The sequence below is a fragment of the Primulina tabacum genome, chromosome 4, assembly GCF_025594145.1.
Source record: "Primulina tabacum isolate GXHZ01 chromosome 4, ASM2559414v2, whole genome shotgun sequence".
Lineage (NCBI taxonomy): Eukaryota > Viridiplantae > Streptophyta > Magnoliopsida > Lamiales > Gesneriaceae > Primulina > Primulina tabacum.
In genome coordinates, this window is record NC_134553.1 from 4,390,471 (window position 1) to 4,412,507 (window position 22,037).

The following is a 22,037-nucleotide window of genomic DNA, read 5'->3' on the forward strand; positions in this document are numbered from 1 at the left end:
ACACTGAAGATAGCATTCTTGATGTTGTGTCTGTGTCTGTCTGCGATGCTGGGATTGGCGCTCTTCTAGTGACTCTATGCTAATTTTCCATGTGACTTTTCTTGTTCTGATGTTGCTTCTTACCAGGTATCTTGATTTAATGTTTCCCTGTTGTATGAATCATTAGAACGTTGGTCTTCTTCTATTTTTTTATGTTTTTTTTTTGCAAATGAAAACGTGCTGAAAAATTTGTGTTCCACAGAGGATTACTATGCATATAGAGAATTTTTTAGTTTTGTACTGTGTTTGAAGTTTATCATAACCTTTACTCGTCTCATGTTTGCTGTACTTCTCCCGTTTATGTTTCCTCTGGAACCTCGTGTCTTTGGTTTGCGGATTAATGGCTTCAAAGTAAATTTCCAAATTACATTTTGCGCTGATGTGGACCTACAATATAACAGCGTCAACGAAATATTCATGTGGGTATTTTAAAAATGTTGGGATATATATATATATATATATAATGGAACAATTGTTGAGGGTAAGGAAACGAAAGTGAGTGAAAAATATTTGATTTTAGTTTTGAAAAAGCACGGCAAACTGAGAACGATCAATCCATTCCCCTTGTAATTCATGCATATTCAGAAACCATAATTCCGAGCGCAGAATCATTTAAACAAAACCATAGAACACAGTCGTGAAACATGAGATTAATTTGAATAAATGAATCAACTCAAATGTCTTTTGGGGTGGGAAGCCTCAGAAAAAAGAGCTCAAATTATCTAAATAAAGATGAATATATTCACCCTCGCAAAATTGCCAAAGGCCAAATATGAGAGTATTATTCCTACACTATCAGAACTTGTTACGCGGCAACAACAGCTGTTAACAGAGTTTTATTCACGGGGCCATTAGCCCTTCAATTGTATAAGAAAGGGACTTTGCCCAATCAGCTTTCAGAAGCAACGTTTGCAGTGTATGCATCACATCATAATCTGGATCGAGCTTCCGCTGCCACCCCTATACGTAAAACCCCAAAATAAGTAATAATACTATTCCGCTGCATTCAAGAACTGAGCTCAAACATAAGTTTGAAAAGGGAATAAGAAAAACGAAATGTGTGTTAATAAGTATTGAATCCTTCAGAATGAACCATGAAACTACCTCAAGGACCAAAAGTGTAACCATAACAGTGCAAACATTGCCATCAATGTTTACTTTATGACGACGAACTTGCTCGAGTAAATTCTGCATGCATTCTGCTGGATGGACTAAATCTCCTTCTGCAGTACCCCAGAAATCAAACGATTCTTTCACCACCTGTTGAAGCGGGAAAAATAATGAAGTTAATGGCAGAATCTAAATTTCATTGTCATGTATAGAAAAGTATTACAACGACAAACTATATTAAATTGCAGCCCAGGAGAGTGGCATAATAGGCAAATCAAATTTCAGAGGAATCAAGAAACAAAACCAAGTCAGGCGATCATTTAATGCCTAATATTATCATTGAGTGAAATTCATATGAACGAATGAAAACATCAACGAGTTCTTGATTCACCTGAATAAAGGCCTCTGGCTTCGGGCAGTTTTGTTTCTTTGATAATCGAAGTGTGCACTCTGCTGCAGTTCGGCCATCTCTCCGAGCAACAGCTTTAAAGAATTCTAATAAATTTACACGATCATTATTGGAGAGCTCAGCAGTCATGCCGACATCAAGGAATATTACATGAGGCTTGGTTTTGAAGAGCTTTTTACGGGAAGGCTTGTTCCGTGCTGCTCGGACAAGGATGTTTCCAGGATGCATATCAGCATGAACAAAGTTGTCAACCTGATAAGGTTAACGATATATCTCAGAGTAGACATCCCTAGTCAAGCATACACAATAACAGTTGGCATACGACTCTTTTTTACCCCCACGGAGGGTTGTTGGTACACTAGTACTCTCCCATTAAAGATAAACATAACCTAACATGTTAAATTGATCATGTATTCCAATAAACGTTATGGAAGCCACATCTATGTGATACTCTCACTTAGTTCCCAATCATAATGTTGTAAAGTATCAAGCAGACACCCAAGCAACACCTGATGCAGCATATCACTAACTCATAAGCACAGTAATTTGAAAAATCAACAAAAAAACAAACTGCTATCACATTTTTGGCAGTTAAAGGAATAAGTTGGTGTTGTCACTGTTTTTTCACTGAATTCCATAACTCGTGAACAACATTTTATACGCAGGAGCCCAAAACTCAGCTATTTCTACAGAAAATAATCAGTCTAGACAAACGGCTTTCATCAATGGGTGCTTCTACATTGGCTTAATCACAATAACGAGAAGTTGAGACTTGTTATGACACATGAATTTATAATGCATAAGATTGATAACAGGATAAAGTAAACAGAATCATTATGTTACCAGAAGCATCTTCAACAGTGCATGTGTTCCAATATGGGCAAGAGCACTCTTAGTCCGTTCATTACCCTCGAGCTCATCGACATAACGGGAAACACATTCTCCATGCTCAAAAGTTTCCACCAAGACAGCTGGATGTACAAGAGGATATACAGGCTTTGGGAAAGAAACATCCTTCCATCTGCGAAAATTGTATATGAAACGGTTCAAATGAGCTGCTTCACGTGCAAGATCAACTTGAGACATCATGAAAACTGCAAATTGTTGTACACTTTCATCCAATCGCAACCAATTAAGAGTAGGAATAAAGTTTGAAATCTTAGCCACGACATTTATAATCTCAAAGTCCCTTCTAATGGACTCCCCAACCCCTGGATGCCTCACCTTAACCGCAACTAGCAAAGGTTTAATCTCACGACCGCGATATCGAGACCGCAATGAGGCTCGATGCACCTGAGCAATGCTGCCAGATGCCACAGGTTCCTCCTCAAAATCATCAAAAATTTCAGAAATTTCGCGGCCAAAAGCCTTTTCAATAGTCTTTTTTGTGTATGCAAAGCTATGTTCAGGCGCTTTTGTGTGAAGTTTTGACAATTCCATGCACAAGTCTCTAGGAAATAGATCAGGCCGAGTGGCTGCCCACTGGCCCCATTTTATAAAGGCTGGACCTGCTCTTTCTAGAGTTTGATGAACTACCTGCAGCCACAATTTCCTATAATGAGGTCCAAAACTATCGGCAAATGGAGCCATGGCAATGCTTGGTGAGAACAGTACAGCCAAATATAAAGCTCTCAACAACAAGAAAATGCTTTCAAATACAGAAAGGATCAGTCTGGTCAAGAAGAGATGGCTGTTTTCTGCGCGTGAGTACAATGTATTCCTTGGCTGAAAGATATCTGTGTCTGGCACTGCTTGTGCCCATGCTAACGAAGTTCCAAACATCAGAGCAAAAGTACCGGGAATAATCAAATGCGAACGACTCAAAGCCAAACTGAAAGCCTGAGCAACCAGGTTTATGGTCAGACAACTTTGGCCAACCTGTACAGACCTTCGGGCCAACCTCTTCCAAGAAGCTTGGATGTGCTGGGCTAGAGTATTGCTCTTTGGAATCGCTGAATAGTTCTTGATGAATCTGTTATAGGAACTATTTTCGAACTCACGTGCTGCATTCCAATAATGTCTTCTGCTAGGGAACAAATACAGAGAGTAGAATCTGTACTGAGTAAAACATTGCCCAGCTCTGAGAATGGTTCCATATTTGGACTCCTCTGAAGAAATACTAGTCTGATTTCTGCGTAAAGCTTGTGAAACTCTCCTGATAACTGTCAATGATCTGCAGTACCTCAAGTAGGGAAAAGTAACTATCAATAAGAATCGTAAGTCCAACTGGGAGAGAAATCAATATTGTTTTTGTTTTAAAATCATAACTAGACTTTCCTTGATTAGCACTCAAGGGCCCCCATTATGACTCAATTTCTAGCATTTGCACACATAACGATGACTAAACACAGCTCACTGTACATAAATGAGTTTAGATGGCAATTTAATGCCATAAAGACGAAGTAACATAAAATAGTCCATTCATCACTTCAATAAAATCCATAATTGCACACACTTGAATTTATTTATTTCACAATTCATAGGAAATTTTTTATTGCTGGGCCAAGTTCCGATTCCTTCGTATTCATGATTCAATAAAATCAAGCTCATGTGACCACAAAAAAACCCTCATCCAAGCAACTCTTCGCAGAAAATCGTGAGCTTATTATCTACAACTACAAGTATTTTGCCAAGAAATAGCATAGGAACCGCGTGGTTTTACTAACGATTGTATGGAATACACAAGCCCAAGAAATGCCAGAAGCACATGCTTGCGGAAGAAGGAATAATAAAAACTGCTCTAAATCAACAAGCAAACGGAAAAATAACGAAATCATCAAAGAATTCATTCTGACGCATAGTGAGAAAGAAAGGGCTTTCAGGGACCTTGACATGGCGAGCGCTGGACTTGACAGAAAAGGGCCGGGGCTAACTTGCGCAGGAGGCGTGATGTATCACCGACGAGCATTTTCTAAAAACAAATGGAAGTTCGGCAGATTCAACCATACGGATCAAACACCATTCAAATTCAATTTTGCTACCATCAATAACAACACGCCATACAATTAAATCCACAATCGTGATTTATGATAAGCGAAAACGAATAAGTAATTGATAAAGTTGAGATTTTTTTGGGACCAAAATAAAATTCCCCCTTTCGTAAAACCTAAGCGTGGGCGGCGATGAATGAGACAATGTAAGGAAAGGAGGAGGAGAAATGTGTGAGCCCACATCGGTTCGGATCCCTGATCTCCACGGGTCGGTAATTTGGGTTCAATGTTGCAATTACTAGTAGTAATTTTTTTAAAATAAATAATTACTATTATCTTTATATATATAGTGTGTGTGTAAAGTTTTAGAGATTTTTATGATGAAATTTTTTAAAAATATTGAACATATATATCTTGTTTTTTCATTGTTTAGTTATGATTTGTTTTATGCTTGGGATTTTTTTTAGTTCGGATTGATATAATTATTTCTTGACCATATAGTACTCTACATATGGTTGTTCTTTCAGCACATAAATAAAAGAGTAGGCCTCTGGTGACCCGGTCTCACGAATCTTTATTTTTGAAACATATCAACCCTACCGATATTCACAATAAAAATTAATATTCTTAGCATAAAAAGTAATGTTTTTTCATAGATGACCCAAATAAGATATCTATTTCACAAAATACAACATGTGAGATTGTCTCACACAAGTTTTTGCCTAAAAAAAGAGAACAAAAAAATGACAAACACGTTGTTTTGTTTGGGGCAAAAAGTTGTGTGAGACGGTTTCACGGGTCGTATTTTGTGAGACGTATCTCTTGTTTAGGTCATCCATGAAAAAGTATTACTTTTTATGCTAATAGTATTACTTTTTATTATGAATATCGGTAGGGTTGACCCGTCTCACAAATAAAGATTCGTGAGACAGTCACACAAGAGACCTACTCTGGACAAATTTACTTGAAAATGAATTTAACATCTCAAATAATTATGATTAAGTCATCGTAGTTGATTTTAAAATCATCCCAACACAAAGTCGTTTCAAATTCTCTCCTCAAATTCAAATCCTTCGATTAAAACGTAACTTTAAGTTGTATTTAGATGGTTGAATTTGAATATATTGATTATAAATCAATTGTAACAAATTCATTAATTTATTTGAACAAATCTACTCGACGATGGATTTCAAATTTCAAATAATTATTTTTTTGATTAACTATGGTAGATTTCAAATGCAACTCACAATCTTTCAAATAATATTTACTCAAATTTAAATCTTTTTAATCAAACGCGATAAAATTATCACGTAATTTCTTCTAGATTCATGGCATCATCATTTTTAATTAGTAAGAGAAAAGAAAGTTCGAACAATAAAGAAGCACCCGATCGAAAAATCAACAGAGAAAGTTGACAAAATGGGGAAAGACAAAGTTTGTAAGAGACATGAACATACTTTTAGATGCAAGTCAGCCAATCAAAACTCTTGACTGCATCGTTTTCTCTGGTCGGTCGACCCCAGAAAAAGATGTCTTCTGAATTTTCTTTCCTTTTTTTTTGGAGAGATTTAAAAGTCCGACGTGTATACATATTTCTTATATGATTACGCATTTGTGACGTGCCGCTGACATCAATGGCACGTGGCCTTTTGATTTGTATGGCAGTTTAAACATTTGACTTCCGCTAATCCGAGAATGATCGAGTGAGTATAAACGTGCACGCTTGAATTTTATTAGCATATATAGTTTCCAAAATCAATTATCAAATTCAAATAGAACTAATTCGACCCTTCAAATTTTCGTCATATTAGATTCGATTCGATTAGTTTGCAATCCTACCTTGAGAGTCTTGCTTTCATTATAAATCAAATAGTCATCATTGTACTAAAAAAAAGCTATGTGAACTGAAGAATGACACCCACATATTTTGATCAGTGAGAACGTGATTAAATCTACGACGACGGTAATACCTCCACTGTAGCATCTTATCTACATTCTACAGATTGCCACGCGTGCTTCGTCTTTTGTCAAAACCCCAGGCCCTTCTCCCACCATGCAAATTGTAAAGCAAAATACTTTTCATGTTAGTCCGTGTATTGACAGTTAGGTTACACGTAGCGTATACACATGATGTCACATTTTCAAACCCCGCAAACTCACGGCGGCGCGTTGCCACCGGTTTCCTTTTCGGAGATCAAAGAAACCTTTACCTTTGTCATACGTTTCACATTAATGGATCTTGTAATATTAAAATCTGCTGCCACGAACCAAATTTATATTTAATATTCCTTTTTATGTATATATATGTCATATATTAAGCATTTGATGATGTACCCGAATCCGCAGAAATAAGACTGCATCATAAATTTAACATGTAAATTAATATTTTGTATAGTGAAGCAAAAAAAAACTAAAAACGGACGGTGGTTTCCCGACAGGGACCATTACTGGTAATATATGAAACATGAGTAGGGAAATAGCAAAGGCTGGATTAATCATTTGTCATGAAACAAAACTCTTCATACAAAAAAAAAATATTCTATATATAATCGGTTATTTAAGTTATTCATGATCACGAAATTACATAAAATCATTAATACGCAAATTATCTGGAATTTCGAACTTCCACATGCTGTTGTAATAACTCTCCGTTTCATCTTCAGTGCTGCTACAACTGTTAACATATGTCGAATTCGAATTCAAAGGAGTCGGGCTTGACGGAGGAGTTGAAAAAATGGACTGGAACCCGAGACTGTTATTGCAATAAGATTGAAAATTTGAAGTCACGGACGATTGAGTCGGGTCTACAAATGGTTGGTCACACGACCCGTAATACCCGTCGTTGAGCACTGGCACATACTCTCCTGTTAAAGCAGAAGGCATTCCATATCCAGCTGGGTTTTGTTGAAATTCTTGAACCTCATCATGAACGGAGAATGAGGTACCGAGGTTAGTATCGGCACATAAATCGGGCAACACTGCAACATCTTGAACTGAAGTTTGCATTAAGGGTGGTGGGATTTGATTATTGCTGGTTATCTGGTTTTGCATAGGAAAATCTTGGGATTGGCAGTTGGAAGAAAAAAGGGATGCGGCGAATCTTAGCAACTCGGGGTTAAAACGAGGTTGCAACCTTGAAAAATTCATCTGGGTTGGTGAATTGTGGCACATAGATGAGTTTAGGATTGTTGAGAGATCAAGAAGTTGAAGGCGTGGGCTGTGGGTGACAGGGTCGATTCCCATCCGTAGCAGCCTTTTTCTTATGTTCGTATTCCAGTAGTTCTTGATTTCATTGTCGGTTCTCCCAGGAAGTCGAGCAGCAATCAAAGACCATCTGTTTTAGCGACAAACATAAACGAATCCCACAGAAAGCAAATATCAGGACTCGTGCAATTTACGCGACTTAGTATGTATAACTAGTTCACGAAATTATATACGTGGGTACATACGTACTTGTTGCCAAGTATGCTGTGCAGACGAATAATGGTCTCTTCTTCTTCAAATGAAAACCTCCCTCTTTTAATATCTGGCCGGAGATAATTAGTCCAACGCAACCGGCAGCTCTTTCCACATCGTTGCAGCCCTGCAACAAAAAAACACAACAGAACACTAGCTAGTTTAAGACTCTGCCTCTTCCACTACTCCAATCTTGAAAAATGTTCCACCGAGTTTATAGAGAGAAGCTAACCAGCATTAGTTGGAAGAGTTCTCCAGTTTCCATATCCATATTTCTGAATATAATCAAGGAGTTTCTGATCTTCTTCTTGCGACCACGGTCCCTTTTTCATGAGCATCCCAGTCTTGTCACAGCACGGAGCTCTTCCCATGGCAGAAAGTTAAACCTGAAAATATGATCTAGTTTGAAAGATAGGAAAGTGGGAACTGGGTTTTATATGTAGAAAAAAATGGAGCAAATAAAAGGGCAGACAATTCAATGCGGAAGAGATGAAAGGAAGTCAAAAGGATTCGGTGCCGTCCCTGTTACTACCGTAGGCGACGTGTCCCCTCTACTTGTACAATCTCTCTACTCTCCAAATAAGCGTACAGCTGAAAAGTACTCAATCCAATTCATTTATTTCAATGTTGTTATTCTAACATTTGTTCCATATTTAATTTGATTGTTAATTTTGGGGAAAAATATCATCCGTTTTCACATGAGTTTACTAACAAATGACACCAATCACACGTTTTAATCTTTATTTAAAAGTTATGAATTATCGAAATAATTATAGAACATAAAAAATAATTTATTCGCACATATTTTAGAAATTGTTTCAACTTGGTTATCTTATGTATGTAGAAAAAGGGTGGAATTCAGCTTAAACAAACAATAAAGAATAGATCAATAACGTGGATTGTAGATTCCTAGATGTTAAAGATGGGACCTAGTGATGTTAATTAAGTAGATACAATTTGTCCTACCCAACTTTTCCCTCAGTTTCTATCCAATTACCAATTTCTTTCCATTTAAAATCAAAACAGAGTTATTCCCCTGTCCAACTGTTAATTAAGGTTTCCTTTTCAATATATAAATCTCTTTTGTTTTCTAGCTCCGTATTTTTTCGAGTGACATTGTCCGAATATGTATTCAAAACTATGAAGTTTCTAAGATTGTGAACTTTTTGTCACCGAAATTTAAGGAACCAATCAAGATTTCGATGATAGTTTTATTGAAGTGATGAAATAATATATAATATTAATTCCAAACATCACTTTTTACATATTAATTACATAAAGCGGAATGAAAGTTCAAAAGACGTTTTGTCTAGACAGCGGTACAAGCAGTCCCCTCGTTGGAAGACCTATTTTGAATTTCATAAGCTTTTTTTTTTATATGAACTATATCCACTACACAGGACTTTCCGATACAGAAAGAGAAAAATTGCCTACTAGCATGAAACACTATATAAAAATATATATGTGTGTGTATATATATGCATAGTTTTGATATGATTTTCATCAACAATGTCCACTATTTTGTCCACATAAGATGTGGTATTCATCAGTTGAATATGATGAAATATATTAAAATTATATATTTAATAAGTGAATGTCACATCATCAATGAACACGTAATTTGACAAGATTGAACATATGATATTTAGATGGAGGACGTTGGTCAATCATTGATTGCAATTTTATATCATATATTAATAAAGAATTGATATTGAAATTTGAATATGATCCTTCATATCTAAATTGTATTTATAATTATTAATTATTGAAAATGATAAAATTGTCTCAAATTTAATCTATCAATACAACCAAACATATTATTATATATTAAATATTATTTTACATCTTGTTTAAATATTATTTATTAACACAATCCTATGGAACCAACCAAAAACATAAAATAATATAGACCCACAATTTTTTGCATGGATATCGTTTTCTTTTTTAGCCACACACAAAGGAGAGAAATCTTGCCGATTGAGATAAACCCTCCCTAGCTACAATACAGAAACCAGGAGATGAATTCACTCAAACTCCCCACGGGTAATTATCAACCGGCGCCGTTCGTCTTCAAATCATGTAATTTCCCGAAACATGACCGTAAAAATAAAGCTCGAACTAAGATTTCTTCACCGTTCGATGCTACCGCCTCCAGCCGAGGAAGAATAGTCGTGCTAAAGGCATGTAGCGATGGTGGAGAGAAGAAAACGGAACAGAGAAGTTTCCTGACGATGGAGGAGGCAGGTTTGGTCGAACTCTCCGGTCTCAGCACTCACGAGCGGTTTCTGTGCAGATTAACGGTACATGATTGATTATAAAACCAAATCATATATCTGTATGAATTCTTCTATGGTTATACATAAAAATTGGATTGGATGTTTGCATATATACAGATATCATCTTTGAATCTTTTGAGAGTGATAGCAGAGCAAGAGGGATGTCCGATTGAGGATCTGAATGCAGGGAGGGTATGCGATTGGTTCCTCAAAGATAAGCTCAAAAGAGAGCAAAATCTGGGCTCTGCTGTTCTACAATGGGATGATTCGCAATTTCAGTTTTAATAAGCAAACATTTTTAAAAATTATTTTTTTTATTCTGATAATCCAATGTAAAATAACTTTAATCGTGTTATTGATCAGAAAATTTTATTACAATATCTATATATAAAGGTCCTAATCATAGGGCTAATAACGACGAATCTTTTATTTGAGTCACTTGTGAAAAAATATTATTTTAGATTGTAAATATGAGGATAGTTGACTTGTCTAACGAATAAAGATGCGTGAAACCGTCGATTTACTTTTTGTAAATAACTTTTGAAGTTAATGATATATAAATTTAAAAATAAAATCGAACATATTGTATCATTGCACCAAGTCCGTTTGTCTCACATAATTTTGGAAAATATATGTTTAAGGAAAAAGTGTTCCCAGTACTTGTGAATGTTGGGAAATCATAAAAAATTAAAGCTTATAAAAATCCATGTGTAAAGTAAATCAACGCATAAAAAAAGTTTGTTATTCAATTATTTTTAAATTTTCTTGTTTATTTCACCATCTCCAATCATCATTGTTGCACGCCGGCCAAGTCGAATTCTGAGTTACCTATACAGAAATTGGCGTCAATCTCACATGATTGGTAATAAATAGTAGTCTCTGTACAATCTATAATCTAGAATTAGATTTCGAGTTCGAGTAGTCATAGGAAGAATTATAAAAAAAATGGCCAAGAAAAGTCCCATTCTCTTCCATTTCGCTTTGCTCGTCGCGTTTGTTCTCATCATCACTACGGCCGAAAGCAGAGCCATATTTGGGGGTCAGCTTTCAAAACTTCTAATAAAACATTTTTTTCACCATTCGCTGAAATTAATTTCTTCGATTCAATCGTATATTTTTCTTTGTTCTCGCAAACTAATTTTCTTGAAATTTGTAGCTAAAATGGAGGCAAGTTCAAAGCTTGCATGCGAGACCGTGGTTGGAGTGGAGAGTGGAGACACATGCTTTGGAATAGCACAAAGCAACCACTTAACATCATCGGCTTTCAGTGCCGTCAACCCTAACCTCGATTGCACTGCACTCTTTGTTGGCCAATGGCTTTGCGTTGATGCCTCTACCATTTAACATACATACATACATACATACATATATATATATATATATATGTAATAACTCAAGTCCACAAGTTTTCTTGCCCTTTTTTTTAATATATAAATAAGAATCCTGGTTATATTACACACATTTGAGGGCAATTTCATGTTGATTTTCTTTGTGTTGTGTCCTCTGGATAATTAGACTGCTAGTCCATTGAATAAGACACTTGGTTTCATTGTAACTTTGAAATTCATGTATTAAAGTTTGAACTTTTTTTTGCAACATAGATTGGGCCAAGTTACCAGGACACACACCAGCAGATCAGAAACAAATACAGCGTTTATTTATAAATTTTTTATATCATAATTATTTCTAGACTTATTATTTGAATGATTTTGATTTTATTAAAACATGTATGAAATAATACTCATGACGTAGTGTCCATATCATTTAAGGGACACTCTTGACATGGAAGCTGCAAAAAAACAGGTTAACAGGATAAGGTTCTTTTTTTTTTTTCTTTTTTCTTTTTTCTTTTTTCTTTTTTTAAGAAAGGATAAGGTGCTTTTCCGCCATAAAAGAAAAGGTCGGTGAGAATAGAATAAAATGGGACTTTTGCCAAAATCACGAAAAGGTCGAAATATTCACCTCAATTATGCTAAATATCGAAGTCTTTTTATGCCGAGATTGCTAGCTAAAACCACATCATTCCGGGATCTTGATATAAAATAAAGACAAAAATTTGTGTGAGATCGTCTCACGGATCGTATTTTGCGAGACGGATCTCTTATTTGAGTCATACATGAAAAATATTACTTTTATTGTGATACATCTCACAGATAAAGATTCGTGAAACCATCTCACAAGATACCTACTCTAAAATAAAACATGGTATGTACCATTTGAGATATAATATGAGTTTCGGTCTGGACAAATATTTATAAAATATATCTAATAAAAAAAATTTTACGAAACTTCATAAAAAGTTTTAGAAACTGTTTCGAGAATAAGTATACATTTTTGCATTTTAAAAGATTTTAGAAGTTCTAAAAACATTAAAAAAAATCTCAATTATTCTTTAAAAATCATTTCTATAAAAGAAATTTAAAAAGTATTGTCCAAACATATAAGTTAGATTTTCATTTATAAAATACTAATAACAATTTTAAAATATTCTCTCTCTCTTTCGAGAAGTAGATATATTCTAACCATACCAAATTCTATCCAGAAATTCGAATCCCTGAGGTCTTTCAAATTCAATGAAATCGTCTAAAATCATGTGATTCATGGTTGTTGCAAAATCACAATTTCCGTGACCTAAATGACTCTATTTTACTATCCCAACATTATTAGAGACAAAAAAGCGTGATCCATGTTCATCCACTAATCAGGGTGTCACGCTTTTTGCCTCGTTTCCGTGGCCGTGACTAAATTTATTCAGGAAAACCACCTTTTTTTCAAAAAAAAAAAAAAAAAAAACAGATAAATAAATAAAGATAAGAACAACAACATTTGTCCCCATGACTAGATAGATTTCTTTTTTTAATTTTTAAAAAAGAAAAAATACAATATATATGGTTTAAGAAAAGAAGCCAAAGAAAATAGCAATAATCCTTGGAACTTCTTTTAGTTTTCCAACGAATAAAATTCAAAGTAGCAACATAATAAACATCAACAATCACTTTGAAGTTTTCGATCCTAAATAATTATCAGATAAAGACTAATAACCCCGAGTGAACACGCTTTTAGTTATACTCTGTAATTTGCGCCACCCTTCTTCATTTCAATCTTGCCATTAGGATAATCCACATCACTCATGAACCTTGACCAGAACCAATGCTGTTTCCACACACCCACCATCTCCTCTATGGGAACATTCTTCGTCTCCGGCAAGAAGTAGTACATGAAAATCGTCATCACCACCACAAAGAATGCAAAGAACAAGAACAGCCCGAATTTCAAGTGACACAACATCATCAAGAAGACTTGAGCAATCACGAAGGTGAAAAACATGTTGACAGAAACGTTGATACTCTGTGCAGCTGACCGGATTTCGAGTGGGAAGATTTCACTAGGCACGAGCCATCCGAGGGGACCCCATGACCAAGCGAAACCCGCCACATATATGCAGATGAACAGTACCACGACGATGGCGTACCATTTGGGCAAATCACCAGGATTACCATCTATCCCAAATTTCGCACCTATGCAAGCTGCTACCACGATCTGATAACAAATATACAAAACTCAGTGCTTAAAGCCTCACATTCACACTTTGAGTTACATCTGATATTTATTTTATAAATTGTGATAAAGAAATAGATAATTGAAGTCAAATGGAATATTAATTTACCTGACACACAAGCATCTGAACACCACCTTCAAGAAACAGAAACCTTCTCCCCCACTTGTCCACACCATAAATGGATACCACAGTGGCCGCAACATTCACCGCTCCAGTGATCACAGCAGACATCAACGAAGCCTGGCCCCCGAAGCCGATAGTCTTGAACAGAACAGGTGCGTAAAACATGATCACGTTGATCCCCGTGAGCTGCTGAAAGAAGGGAATGGCTATAGCCATCGTCAAATGAGGCCTGTACTTCCTTTGCAGAAGATTCCTCCACGGATGCTCGACTTTTCGAGATGCTTCGCTGGCCGCGACAAGATCATTAAACTCCTCGTCTACATCTCCTACACCTCGGATTCGTTGCAATTTGGATCGTGCCTCATCGGTTCTGCCACGTTCGATCATGGAGTTGGGTGTTTCCGGAAGGATTAAAGATCCGACAGTGATTATCAAAGCCGGGACCATCGCACCACCGAGACTCAGGCGCCACCCCCAGCCGCCCTTGATCTTGGCAAAACCATAGTTTAGGAGATTGGCTGCCAGGATACCGATTGTGATGGAGAGTTGAAAGCCAATGTTGAGTGCACCTCTGTATCTGTACGGAGCCATTTCGGATAGGTAGAGTGGCACAGACTGCAGGAAAAAAAAATCAAATTTTTAAAATTTAACGACTGAGAAACATGGGACGAATTCAGAATGTGGATGATCTCTAAAGGACAAGTTTTTTATGTTGAATCAAGTCGACGCGTCAAGTGTTTATGCTATGGAATTTGAAAAAAAAGGTCACTTTCAACTCTTTTACTATAACGACGATACAGAAACAAAATAAGAAGTAACAAATAGGACAAAACAAAAACAAAAACAAAAAGAAAAATTCTATAACCAATAGAAAATTGTTAAAGTTACAATAATTAAAATGCCGAAAATTTTTTTTCTTGTAATCAATGCACAGCAATAATTGCAACCGACAAAAAATCGGAAGCAATCTTCCATATACGATTTTCAGATTTATCCAAAAAATTTGAGAATCTTGAAATCAATTAATATCCAAAAAAGGTTTAGATCACAGCTCATTTGTTTGCGACATAACATTTTTTTATATTATTTTAAATGTTATGATATTTTTATTGAATGCCTTTTGGATTAAAGTTCATATAAATTTATGCATAAAAAAATGTTCATTTAAAACAAAATCAAAGTTATAGGTCAACTCTTCCCGTTGGTGTAATAATATATTATTTTGGGAAAGTTATTTTCATGATATTGCATATAATTTATTATAAAAATCAGATCTAACAGATTCTACTTACTTCCTTTGACCCACAAATTCAAATTATGATCAACCTCCATCCGAAAATAATGATGAATAAATAAAAAAATTTAAATTTAAGATTATGAAAAAAAAAAACATAAATTATACCTGATTCGCAAATCCGATGCCAAAACCAAGCAAAATACGCCCAACAATAAGCATCCAAACTGCCTGAGCAAACCCATTAATCAGTGCTCCGATGCAGAACAGAACTCCGCCGAACAGCATCGACAGCTTCCTCCCCATCGTCCTAGTCACCGTAGACGCCACAAGGGACGAACACAGCGCAGCCAGGTACAGAGAAGACGTAAACAGAGTCAGCGTCACGCTGTCAAATTTACAGTACTGGTTGGTTGTGTCGTCCGCCTTCTGCTTCCTGTACACCGACGGGAAAAATTCCTCCAAGAATGGATCCATGGAGGTTACCCCACCTGTATATTAAACAATCAGATTCTTAATCAAACCCAAAAACCGAATGAACACCAAAACATTGTGAATAAACAAACACGTACCTGAGATTCCAATATCGTAACCGAAAATCAGACCACCCATGGCAGCAATCACACACGTCACGATGACGTAAGGAGTAAGGTTCCCGGGATATTCTTTCCCGTTCCCGGCACCTGGGACAAATCCACCCGCCATTTTTTTTCTCCGCAGAACACACTTTCACCGGAGAGAAGAGGAGGGAGAGAAGAGAGATGAAAATCGAAAAATAATCGTGCTGGCTCTCTGTCATGGGAGAGGAGGAGTATATATAGAGAATGTTGACTACTTAAATTAAATTTAATGAAATTAAATTACGTAAGAGAGAAAGAAATATACAGTACATTTTAGCTGTCAATATATAAATTAAAATTCAGTAAATTAAATTATGTAATATAATATATACAAAATCAAATTACATGGAACAAAATAGCTGTCAAGAGTCAACTTTAAGTTAAAAAAATTTATTTTGCATGACAACAATATAATAATAATGATATATTTTCAATTAATGAATAAAATAAAATAAAAAATTATTTTCCTGTTATAGTTGACTAGATAATATTGAATTTCTTTCTTTCCATATTGATTGCGGATTTAATACAAATTCTCCACGGTTAAGAATTGGATAAGATTGAAGTGAATACGTAAAGTTGGATTTTGTGTATATGTGTATATATAATAATAAAAAAAGTATTTATATTTATAAATATTATGAAATATGGATTGAAATAATATTTTTTAATAAGGTTCGAATCGAAATTTTCAATTTTCAATTATGATTATTATTTTAAAAAATATATTTTAAAAAAATTTTGATTTACAAATTCGGAGAAGGGAATGGATTTTATCCTCAACAGGTTGGAATATTTTATCCGACTATCGAAAGGAGCCGTTAAGTAAAAAAATTAATGTTTCTCCGTTGGTTCGGAAGTGCATTCAAAGCGTCCCGCCGACGTAATATATCGAAAGATTTCAAACTTCTAAATACTGCCTTATTATTAATTTCATACACAATTCGGGTGTGGATTTTGTATTATTTTACTTTTTTCCTTTTCAAACTGCTATGTAAAGATTTGTTTTCAATATAGTTAATCGCGGGCAAAAACTTGTGTGAGACGGTTTCACGAGTGAGTCGTATTTTGTGAGACGGATCTCTTATTTGAGTCATCCATGAAAAAATATTACTTTTTAGTGTAAATATTGGTACGGTTGATCTGTCTCACAGATAAAGATTCGTGAGACCGTCTCACAAGAGACCTACTCATATATCAAACTAATAAAAAAATATGTTACCATAGCTAAAAAGTTTGTTCTATATTATGATATCCAATAAAATATATATATATATATATATATATATATCATATTTTAAAATATTTAATTTATGTCTAAGCAAAAAAAAAAAAAAACATTGGATTGTGGGTAAAAACCAAATGGTCTCACATATGATATAGCATATTATGTATTACCAAGTTACATCACCACCACCGGCATGCTATATATGCTATATCTACATTACAAGAACACGGTGGTACGCTCTTGATTAAGTTAGATTTTGTATTTTGGGCGGTGGTAGTGAAAAATATATTTCGTTTATCATCGTGTTACTATATCAAAAAATTTGATTTTATCGAAATTTTCGATATATAGTAATTTTGGATGTGGTATGGTATCGATATCGATATCGAAATATTTAACGGTATAAAATGTGAAATTTTCGGTATATACTCAAATAATATATACAAAATTAAAATATATATATTATGTTTAAATAATAAAGTTAAATTTAAAAATATAATGTATTTTTCCGGAATAAAACACTATATACCGATATCGTATTGAAATATCGATATAATAAAGTATTTTTATATAATTTGTGTGCTAATTATACATACAGATGTACCGAAATTTTCGATATTGTATAATTATAAATATTTTAATACTGTATTTTTTGCTATGATATACAGTGTATATTTTTCGAAACGATACAATACAATACAATATATCATTCTTATTTTTGGGATCTAACGTATTATGTAACACCGGATGGAAAATACCGTTAAGTTGGAACTTTTAATTTTAAACTTAATATGAGGGTTTACTCGAGAAAAGCAAGCCACCAGAGTTTGAAAAACAAAAATTACTTACATTGATTGTGTGTCATTTTATACTACACTCATCTGATCTTCGGATTAAAAAACTTATGGCTGAATGATACATTATTTTCCCTATAGATTGTATTTTTATATTTATAATTTAACAACACTCGATTTTTTTTATAAATATTGTCATACAGCCTACGAGGAGTGTCAAAATTGATGGAGAAGTTGAGCACTCGTCCAATGACAGGAGATTTGATTTTCCCTGCTAACATCTTTTCAAAACGAGTTTGTCATACAAAACTTATCAAGTACAATTTATCTGTCTAACTTAGTTTACTTGTATTATTTTCAAAATCTACACAATACACATAAAAAATAATATTTATGAATTCTCGTGTCATAAAAAAAATTCATAAAATTTCTTACATCCACGAATTCCCCAACTTTCAAACATGATGGCTTGACTAAAAAGTTGGGTAGGCCCACGCAAGTCCAACAAGATTTGGTCAACTTGTAAGCAACAAACGTGAAAGTCTATCGTTCACACATGGAAATGAAAATGGGCCTCCCCAAATGTTCGAAATGTAAAACAGAAGTAATTTTTTTTTTAAAAAAAAAGAATCGGAAAAAAAGCATCAATTAAAAATTTTAAGCAATTCTTTAATTTAATTATTACATGCATATACTCTGCAAAATTGGCAACTCCAATATTGAATAGCAATTCCTCTTTTTTTTTCTTATGTCATTTGTATTTATTCTCCACACTGAAGCAATGGGAATTACAAAAATTTATCCAACCCGAACAAGCACGAAAATTTTGAACTCGACCAACCCAAATAACCCGTCCAACCCGAAGTGATTTTTTATTTTTTTAACTGCGTAAAAATAAATAATTTTGTTAAGAAAGAACACACATATATTTTTGATATTTTTAATCATCAACGTCCATTACGAGTATAATATGAATAAAATATTACTATAAATATTAACATATGACTCTTATCCTGCCAAATGAGACATTTTTCATATGATATATATAAAGGATGTTTACATGCAAAACATGTGCTTCTTGGTTTCTTGCTAATATTTCGAAAATTATGATAAAATTATTACTCTATATTCTGATCAAGTGAGTAAGAGACGTCAATAACATGAGAATTCATCACAAACCTGGATATTAATCCAGCAAATTATTTGATTGATTATATATAAAATCACCTGGGAATGAAAAACCACTAGAAAATTGATTCAAACCCCAAATCAAATCTGCTACAACATCATGCCCACCCCCACCATGATCATCAAAACTTATTCCTAAATCTTCGACATGTCAAAATGGAGGTCGGTATTCGACTAACTCAAACCTGCTACAACATCACAACAACGTTAGAATCATCAGTCATCTGTTGCAATAGTATTTGATATTCCATCATCCTCTTTTATGAACAAAATCATAGTATTTGCAATCAAATCATCTAACATCATCTCGGTGGTTCTAAAAAACATTTATATCAGTAAAACATATAAATTTAAATGAAAATAAAAAGACGAACCACTGAAATTTATGTCCAACCAACCAATTTCTACGACAAACCAATGCTTCAACAGTATCAGACTTCATTGCAATGCGATATTGGTCAAGTATCCAATCACATGTGCTAAATGCCGATTTAAAATGTGTGCACAACATCGAACATGAAAAATTCGCCACCATCCGATACTAAAAATATTAAACCAATTTGATCCCTTAAAAGGTTAACAAGTACATCATTTGCAACATCGTTGTCTAATGTAACACTACAAGAAAAATTTCAATCAACAACACTCATACGACAACGGTTCTGACAACGGTTTTAACAAAAACCATTGTCGTAGCCTAAAAAATCCCGCTTATAGACAATGGTTTTTTAAAAAAACCGTTGTCTTTTATGTGTCTACGATACGTTTCTTAGTGTTTTATTTGGTTAAAGACAACGGTTTTTGAAAAAACGTTGTTGTAGTTTCTAATTTTTTTAAAAAAAATCGGTTAATATTTAACGACAGTTTTATAAATTACCGTCGCTAATTTAAATTTAGCGACGATTTTAAAAAACCCGTCGCTAACTTTAGCGACAGTTCTCGACTGTTGGTCGCTAAAAGTAGCGACGGTTTTTAGTACATCGTCGCCGATTTAATTTAGCGACGATTCGTAACGTCGCATTTTTAAATTCTTGACGTTTTAAATTAGCAACGAAACAACCGTCGCTAAGTTAATGTGTGCGACGATTGTTTAAAACATCATCGCTCATAGCGACGGTTCTATTATAGTAGTCGCTCATAGCGACGGTTTATACAAAAACCGTCGCTAGTAAATACCGTCGTACTACTGTCTATAAATATCCGCGTCCTTAGTCATTTTCTTCCCACACCTAAGTCATTTTCTTAGTCAGTTTCACTTTTCAAATTCTTTTTTCTTCCACGATTTGTCCACGATTTTCCTTAAACTTCAATTTTAAGTTAAAGATTATAAATTTATTAATTTAGTAAGATTGTTAGTTTTTTTGTTAGGTTTATAAAATTATAACCGTAAATATTTTTTTATTTTACGAAAAACAATAGCGACGAAAATCATAACAAAAACCTAATTAGCGACGACAATCATAATAAAACAGCGACGGACAACAAAACCGTCGCTATTAGGGACGGAGTTGTTTAGAAAAACCGTCGCAAGTTTTGTTTTACAACGATTTTTCAATGCTACGACAACGGTTTTTCACCGTCTTCTTTAGACGTCTACGACAACGGTTTTTCACCGTTGTCTTTTTGCGCACCCTTTTAACCATAGTGCCTTAACAACGGTTCCACAAGACCTATGATAACGATTTTTCACCGTCGTCTTTGATGTCTACGAAAACGGTTTTTCAACGTTGTCTTTGAGCGCACCATTTAACAACAGTGACTTTAATAACAGTTTTTTGATCTACGACAACGGTTAAAAACCGTTGTCTTTCGCTTTTTTTCTTGTAGTGTAATTACGAAAATCTTACTCTGAATTCCCCAAACATTGAATAAATTCTATTAATGTTATCATACAATGCAATACTAGAATGAGGTAGAGGCATGCAAGATAAGTCGATAAATTTTTTTTGCAAAACACAATTAGAATCAATGAAACGTGATGTTAAGTATATATAGCCATCAATGGCAATAGAAGTCAACACATCATAAGTGAAACAAATTTTTCCAAGGGCATGCATGCATTTCTTGGGATTGGATATTGCACACATTTTTTTGCATCTTGAGAATATCATTCTTTGCTGTGTTTATCGTGCAACGATCGACTTTAGGTTTCAAATTGGTCAAAATTGATCTAATTTACCTCATATTCCACAAATTCAAACAGTAAATCATGTCTCACAATTGCTAAAATTAGCAACTCTCTGAACCTTTCATGGTCTAACTTTTGTGACCTAATGACAAGACTTTTGTTGCATTGTACTAACAAAGCCTCACAATATCATGAGTTTTTTTAGTCTAGGTCACTGATTGAGGATATTGGGTCGAAGATTACCCGTACCCATGCTAATGTCCGCTTTATATGTAACCTCGCATATTTTGCATTTGCTACAGAATTCTTCTCTCTCTACTTTGGGAAGTATATCAAAATATTGGCACCTCTTTGATCTCAAAGTGGACCATGTGGGTATAAGTTGAAGGGTGACCTGATTCAGGTCAACCCAGAAGGGTGACCTGATTCAGGTCAACCCAAACTTAACCCAACCCAACCCATTTTTTTGAGGATTTGTTCAATTCGATTTGACTCGAACCCGAAAACCTCCAATCTTAACCTTATTATTTCAGGACGATTCATAACGGTTGTCGGGTCGGTTCATTTTTGACACCCCTACATCCCACCAGACTCTTTCGAATGCTTTATTTGGAGGTATGTGCCTACAAAAGCAGATATCATTCAAATTCTTTTTTCATCCGTTTGATCGATGTGATGGGTAAAATGGATGAATCGAATTTTTAGTTTTGTGATAGAATTTATATGATCCTTAAGAATTTGTGTACGCAGTATTTTCGAGCATTTGTCATTTGAAGATCCTTAAGAATTTGATTTAGTTCTTAAATAGCCCAAAATAAAATATTTCCATAAAAAATAAAATAAAAAACTCATGCAGATTAAATATTATAAAAGAAGTTTAATATTAAGAAAAGATTATGACAATTTTCATTGTTGACATTACAAGGCCATTTCATGGAGCGAT

The 22,037-nt window shown here is 34.5% G+C and overlaps 4 protein-coding genes across 4 annotated transcripts; 1 reads left to right on the top strand and 3 right to left on the bottom strand.

The window, feature by feature from the left end:
- Positions 1 to 666: 666 nt before the first annotated feature.
- Positions 667 to 4,720, bottom strand: LOC142542617 (uncharacterized). Its single transcript, XM_075649347.1, has 5 exons — positions 4,385 to 4,720; positions 2,402 to 3,731; positions 1,541 to 1,810; positions 1,144 to 1,299; positions 667 to 999 (listed from the first exon to the last, which is right to left on the bottom strand). Exons 1-5 carry the CDS (start codon positions 4,390 to 4,392, stop codon positions 880 to 882), a joined length of 1,884 nt encoding a protein of 627 aa, XP_075505462.1. The 5' UTR covers positions 4,393 to 4,720; the 3' UTR covers positions 667 to 879.
- Positions 4,721 to 6,959: 2,239 nt separating this feature from the next.
- LOC142541457 (transcription factor MYB102-like) lies at positions 6,960 to 8,460 on the bottom strand. The gene is made up of 3 exons (XM_075647993.1): positions 8,177 to 8,460; positions 7,942 to 8,071; positions 6,960 to 7,822 (listed from the first exon to the last, which is right to left on the bottom strand). The coding sequence occupies exons 1-3, from the start codon at positions 8,313 to 8,315 to the stop codon at positions 7,069 to 7,071; spliced, it is 1,023 nt and encodes a 340-aa protein (XP_075504108.1). The 5' UTR covers positions 8,316 to 8,460; the 3' UTR covers positions 6,960 to 7,068.
- A 1,407-nt stretch (positions 8,461 to 9,867) lies between these two features.
- On the top strand, positions 9,868 to 10,598 carry LOC142541458 (uncharacterized). Its single transcript, XM_075647994.1, has 2 exons — positions 9,868 to 10,244; positions 10,338 to 10,598. The coding sequence occupies exons 1-2, from the start codon at positions 9,963 to 9,965 to the stop codon at positions 10,503 to 10,505; spliced, it is 450 nt and encodes a 149-aa protein (XP_075504109.1). The 5' UTR covers positions 9,868 to 9,962; the 3' UTR covers positions 10,506 to 10,598.
- Positions 10,599 to 13,045: 2,447 nt separating this feature from the next.
- On the bottom strand, positions 13,046 to 15,914 carry LOC142542618 (sugar carrier protein C-like). Its single transcript, XM_075649349.1, has 4 exons — positions 15,709 to 15,914; positions 15,305 to 15,627; positions 13,888 to 14,517; positions 13,046 to 13,760 (listed from the first exon to the last, which is right to left on the bottom strand). Exons 1-4 carry the CDS (start codon positions 15,839 to 15,841, stop codon positions 13,284 to 13,286), a joined length of 1,563 nt encoding a protein of 520 aa, XP_075505464.1. The 5' UTR covers positions 15,842 to 15,914; the 3' UTR covers positions 13,046 to 13,283.
- Between the last annotated feature and the right edge of the window lie 6,123 nt (positions 15,915 to 22,037).